This window comes from Tupaia chinensis, unplaced genomic scaffold, assembly GCF_000334495.1.
Source record: "Tupaia chinensis unplaced genomic scaffold, TupChi_1.0 Scaffold143951_1, whole genome shotgun sequence".
Taxonomy (NCBI): Eukaryota; Metazoa; Chordata; class Mammalia; order Scandentia; family Tupaiidae; genus Tupaia; species Tupaia belangeri.
The window spans coordinates 139,652-145,972 of NW_006203802.1; the positions used below are offsets into that span (position 1 = coordinate 139,652).

General features: G+C 38.2%; 1 protein-coding gene across 1 annotated transcript in view; it reads left to right on the plus strand.

Moving 5' to 3' along the window:
• The window catches only part of LOC102481117 (collagen alpha-1(XXVIII) chain), a gene marked incomplete at its 5' end in the record, with an annotated part of 182,282 nt that overhangs the window by 138,242 nt on the left and 37,719 nt on the right, over positions 1–6,321 (plus strand). Inside the window, 3 exons of the mRNA XM_006165543.3 lie at positions 2,695–2,763; positions 3,309–3,389; positions 3,479–3,514. Coding sequence (XP_006165605.1) covers positions 2,695–2,763; positions 3,309–3,389; positions 3,479–3,514 — 186 coding nt within the window. The remainder of the gene's footprint in view (positions 1–2,694; positions 2,764–3,308; positions 3,390–3,478; positions 3,515–6,321) is intronic.

The following is a 6,321-nucleotide window of genomic DNA, read 5'->3' on the forward strand; positions in this document are numbered from 1 at the left end:
CTTCCTCATCTCCTGGAGCTCTTTGTCTCTTTTCTCTTCCATCTCAGTTAGTTTGGTCACTACAAATATTCTGAATTCCTTATCAGACATGTTCCACAATGTCCATTGTATTGACTGTGGGTGATGTAGGCTTGATAATTTCCCTTGAGGGAGAGGCCTTTTGTTGGATGCTCATATTTCTTGATCCTCTGGGATTGTTTCTAGTCATCAGGTAATCTATATGTTGCTTCCTAATTTAGTTAAGGTATCTCTGAGTATTAAAAGTTGTACAGGATTAGAAAATTGATGATTTATCTTATGGTTGGCCTACCTGTTGCTCACAATTACCATTAACTGTTGCCACTAGTCCTAGATGGCCCAAAGCCCTCCCTGTTTCTAAGGAGTGGTGAGCCTCCAACTGATCTAATAAGCAACACCTCAAGAGCAAAGAAAAACAAAACAGAAAAAGATATCATGCAGCGTGCAACACGCACAGTGTGCTATTCAAATCACTAAAATTCAGAGAGTCCAAAGGCAAGTGGGGAAGGGCCAGAGGATGAGTGACAGGTCCGGGGTGGTCAGGCCTGCAGCCTCAGGCCGCCTGGTGTCCAGAACTGCTGGCCGGCTTGATCCGTTTTGCGGGTGGGGTGGGGTACAAGTTCATCTTAAGGTCCCACGCAACCAACCTGAGGTCCAAAGTGGAGTAGGGGTGGGGATGTGCGAAGGTCCAGGATAGTCAGGCCTGCAGCCTGAGGCCACCTGGTGTCCAGAACTGCTCTTTAATTGAATATTGTATAGTAGAGAAAATTAACAGATTGGAACCCTATATATGTACACAGAAGAATTTCAAATAAATGATATCAAGATTTTAAAATAACAAAATGCATAATTATATAATTTACTTAAAGTTTTAAGTATTAACAATGTTATGTATTATTTAATGTATGTAGTTAAAGAATAAAAACATAAATACAAATGATAAATACCAATTTCAGGTAGAGATTTCTTAGGAAAAAGGGATTAGGATTGGGTACATAGGGGACTTTATTTTATTTTTTAATATGATAGATGTTTGTCTTCTGTGTAACTTTTGTGTCTGAAATATTTTTTGTAACAATTTAAAATATAATGAGCACTACTGATTTTAAAATGCTTGATGGCCAGTGAGTTAGGTAAATGGGGCTCAGGAATGCTGAGATGCCCCAAGTTGCAGTGGTCTCCAAGTAAGCCTCTATGTTCTTATCTAGCAGTTACCTCATAAATCCCATGATGCCCTCTCAGGTTGTGCTCTCAAGCCTTAGCATGCATATGGTAAAATTCATATTTTACCTCTATTTCCACTCATGAATTTTACTTAATTGGTCTGAGGTTAGGCCTGAGAGTTGGCTTTTTTTCTTTAAATGGTAAAGTGTGTGAGCTAGAGAGAAAAACATGCAGAGAAAATCAAAATCACCCTTTGAGGTTTGGGTCATGCTGCAGTCCCCTTCTAACAGCCTATTGGGATCTTAGGAACAGGGATGCTTTCTTGGTATATTTCAGGTTCACCAGGTCAGTGCTCTGAACCATGGTATACCCTGTGGCTTCTAGCACTACATTCCAGTATACTAAGGACTATCCCACCAGGCTGGGCCAGGACTTGACATTTTTACCAGGCATATCAATGATTCTGGTGGGAGTGGCCAGAATTTTGAGAACCGCTGCTAAAGGTAAAAATATCAATCCCAAGAACCCATGGTCCTTCAAATCTTTGGCATAGACTCATCACTACTAATGATCCAGAGTTCAGGGACTGAGAATAGGACCCTGAGAGGATCAGTACTATGTTTCATATACTTGCTAGTGATTATTTCTATTTTGTGCTCAATACCATAAAATTCCTCACCATAAATTTGGTAAGGCAAAAAATAATATTAAAATATGTGCGTGTTGGGAGTTGTTGAGAACAAGTCCTTAGTGTTGCTACAAATTATCAGAAACAGAACTAATGATGTACTGTGAATTATAGAAGTCATTCTTTGGCATTCATTGAAAGGGATGCTATTACATCCACTTTCTCCCATTATTAAGATAATAGGTGCTTTTCATATATCAAAAATATAGAAAAATGCAATGGAGATAAAAATTTACCACTAATACCAAAACTGAAATAACTTTTTTTTTTTTTTGAGAGGTTTTTGCTTTAGGGTGTGTGCGCTCACCAGAGAGACAGAGAGAGACAGAGAGACAGAAAGCGAGAAATCACCCCCCCAGGGGGGATGGCCATGCTGTAATCCCTTCTCCTCCATTCTCCTCTCAGGATCTTGGGCACACACGTACACATATCCAGCATGAGTTTAAGCCAAGGGTCTAGGACTCAAACTGTGGTCGACTACATGGGAGTCCAGCGACAGCCGTTTTGCCAACTGCTAGTCCTGAAATAACTTTTTATTAATTGTGAACTGGTTGATATAGCCTGAAATCAGCCAAGGTGTGTGCATTTACCCATGGAAATAGGCAAACATTATAAATCAGGGTGCTCCTATCCCAGATTTAGTTGTTGAACATTTGCTAGCAAATCATTGAGTATGTATATATATGTAAATTTATTGGGTTGTCAGAAACTAGAAACTAGAGTTTAGAAACTAGTTTCAAAACTAGAGTGTACTTCTGACCAAAGAATATTCTGAATTATCCCAGAATTTTGATAAAAATATCTCCTTCTTATATCCTGTGTAGGGGGAACAAGGACCTCAAGGCTTTCCAGGACCAAAGGGTATGATTGGCCATGGCCTCCCAGGCCAAAAGGTAAGTGTTTTAGGATATTAGAGAAATGCTTAGGTTTAACAATCTTAGAAGTTTAATTTTGGAAGAACACTCAAATATGTGTCCTGCTTCTCCTTACAACTTTTAGGGGGGAAATCCATTTGAAATTGAATCTTTATACTTTTTCTTTTTGATCGATAAACATGCTCACTTTATGAGATCTCCTTTTCTTCATTCTCAAAAGTCAGCTAACAAATCCTATAACATACCACATACGAGATACCAGATAATCAAGGTATTGGGTAAATTATTAAGAGTTGAACTTCTTGAAGGCAATGAGCTGATCCAATGGTATTTCAGTCTCTGACATGTCTGGTTCATCATGAATTAGATTATGATACTTGATATAATGTAAATAAATAGCAACCTCCCCCCCCCAATGTTTTTCATGTAGTATGTTTGCTTCAACAAGAATCTCAGATCTTCAAGAGATACCAGTTATTGTATAAATAAACCATATTGTAGTGTTTTTCTTATTTATCTTTAATATTCACATTCTGAACTTATCTTTTCACCATACTATAAAGGGAGAGCATGGAGAACGAGGTGATGTGGGAAAGAAAGGTGATAAAGGAGAAATTGGAGAGCCGGGATCTGTAGGAAAACAGGCAAGTAGGAGTTTTTAAAGACTAACTATGATTTTATACTCTTATCTGTTCCATCCTATATTGACTGTTTCTCTTCTTCCATTAATTAGGGGTTACCAGGACCAAAAGGGGACCAGGGACTTACAGTAAGTATCCACCCCAGAGGGTAATTGTAGGTTTTGTACTTGCAAAAATCATTGCATTCGTGATTTATCTTTAGAAATATAAATTCTTTGGATGCAGAATTCAGTTTCTATTTAAATGATAATAACTGCTACCAGCCCAGTGTTCACATAGATATCTGAGGTAATTGAGTCTGAATATGAGGGGAGAAATATTAACACCAAGTCGCCTGGGGTGGAGGTGTGTGACCAGTCCCTTCTGAACCCTGGTAGAAATTATTACTGGTGACAAGGACGGTGTAAGCTGTCTTTAGACAGAAGTAAAATGACAAAATGACTTTTATTTAATGTGATTCTTCTTATTTTAGATGAGACTTTTTTTCTTCCTCAAATAGTTCCTTTTATGGAAGTATTCTGAGGAGAATAGCAATCACAAAACTGGAGTTGTATGTTGATTCACTTAGTCAAATATTTGTTAAATATCTACAAATGTATTTCTTGATTCTTTGCTACTCTCCATTAAAACCAAAAGGTTGACTCTTTGAATTTTCTTCTTTTTGAAATTTTTTCTTTATTATTATTATTTATATTTTAATTGCTATATATCATTTAAAGAGATTTTACCCAGCATGCTATACACCTCAGTTCCGCCCAGTTGAGAATACTATATACATCCTCATCAACACATTATAAAAGATATCTGTGTCCCACAAATGTCTTACCTCTCTATTTTCCCCCCAAATTTTCTTTCCTGTACTCTTCCACATTTTCCTTCCATTTTGTCTCTATTGTCTATGACAGTTTTTAATGCTTCTATATCCTCCAGACTTTCAGTCTCTACTATAGAGTGCAGACAATCGGTATATGTTAAGTGGAGACATACAACGTCTCTCTTTCATAGCCTGACTTGCTTCACTCAGCAACAAATATTCCATATTCTTCCACTTTCTAGAAAGGAAGTTTTAGGAGAGCAGATGGTAGTCTACTATTGTTTCTTTGTAACAGTCTCATAGAACTCTTAGGCAAAAGAGTTTTGACAAAAAATAAAGATGACATTTGGGTTGGTTCCATGTCTTAGCTATCATGAATAATGCTGCAGTAAGTTCAGTTGTGCAAGTGATTTTCTGCCTGAGCATTCTCCTGTCCTTTGGGTAGATACCCAGGAGTGGAATTGCTGGATCATATGGTAGTTATGTTTATTTTTCTTTTTGGGGGGAGGTTTTCGCTATAGGGCACATGCACTCGCCAGAAAGACAGAGACAAAGAGACAGAAAGTGAGAAATCACTCCTTGGAGGGGGGGTGGCCATGCCGCAATCCCTTCTCTTCCATTCTCCTCTTGGAATCTTGGGCATGCACGCACACACACCCAGTATGAGTTTAAGCCAGTCACCAGGTCTGGGACTTGAACTGCGATCGACTACATGGGAGTTTGGTGACATAGCCATTACGCTAACTGCTGATCCCTGGTAGTTATGTTTGAAGGTCTTTGAGGAACCTCCATATCATTCTCCACAGTGGCTGGACCAATTTACATTCCTACCACCAGTGTAGGAGTGTTCCCCTTTCACAACACCCCCTCTAGCATTTATCATTGTTTGTTTTTATAATCTTCGCCATTCTGACTGGGGTTAGGTGGTATCTCATTGTGGTTTTGCTCTGCATCTCACTTATGGTGAGGGTTGCTGAGCATTTTTTCATATGCTTTTTGGCTGTTTGTATGTCTTTCTTAGAGAGTTGTTTATACAACTTATTTTCTCATCTTTTCATTGGATTAGTCATTTTCTTCTGGGTAAGCTACTTGAATTCCCTGTATATTCTGATTATCAGTCCCTTATCTGAGGCACAGTTAACAAAAATTCTCTCCCATTATAAGGATTGTTGATTCACACTAATTACGGTGTCCTTTGTTGTGCAGAAACTTTTTTTTGTGTGTGTGCAGAAACTTCTTGATCTGGTGTAATCCCACCTGCCTATTTTGGGGAATATTGCCTGTGTTTTGGGGGGTCTTGCTTCAGAAGTCTTTGCCTACCCTAATATCTCTGTTTCCCCAGTGTTTTCTACCAGTAGTTTTATAGTTTGCAGTCCTAGGTTTAGATATTTGATCCACTTTGAGTTGATTTTTGTTAATGGTGACAGATAGGGGTTCAGATTCATCTTTCTGCAGGTGGGTACCCAGTTTTTTCAGCACCATTTGCTAAAGAGGTTTTCATTTTCCTACTGGATTCACTGGTATCCTTTGTCAAAGATGAGTTGGCTCTATGTTTTGCGGTTTATGTCTGGTGTCTCTACTCTGTTCCACTGGTCCTCATGTCTATTTTTTGTGCCAATACCATGTTTTGATTATCACAGCTTTATAAGATACTTTTGGTCCAGGAAGTGAGATGCCATCTACTCCAGTCTTCTTGCACAGGATGGCTTTAGCAAAACGGGGTCTTTTATCATTCCAGACAAATTCTATGACTGTCTTTTCTAGATCTGTGAAGAATGTCTCTTATAATTTTATAGGGGTTGCATTAAACATGTAGATTAAGTTGGGTAGAATTGCCATTTTCATTATATTGATTCTGCCAATCCAGGAACATGGTATGTCCTTCCACTTTTTAGTGCCCTTTTCAATTTCCTTAAGGTCTTCATAGTTGTCCTTGTAGAGGTCTTTGACTTCCTTTGTTAGTTTTATTCCTATATATCGTACACTTCTTGTGATTATGGTAAATGGGATTTCTTTATTCAGTTCTGTATCTGTCTACTTGTTTGTATATAGAAATGCTATAGATTTTTGTAAGTTAATTTTGTATCCTGCCACTTTACTGTATGCATTTATTACTTTGAG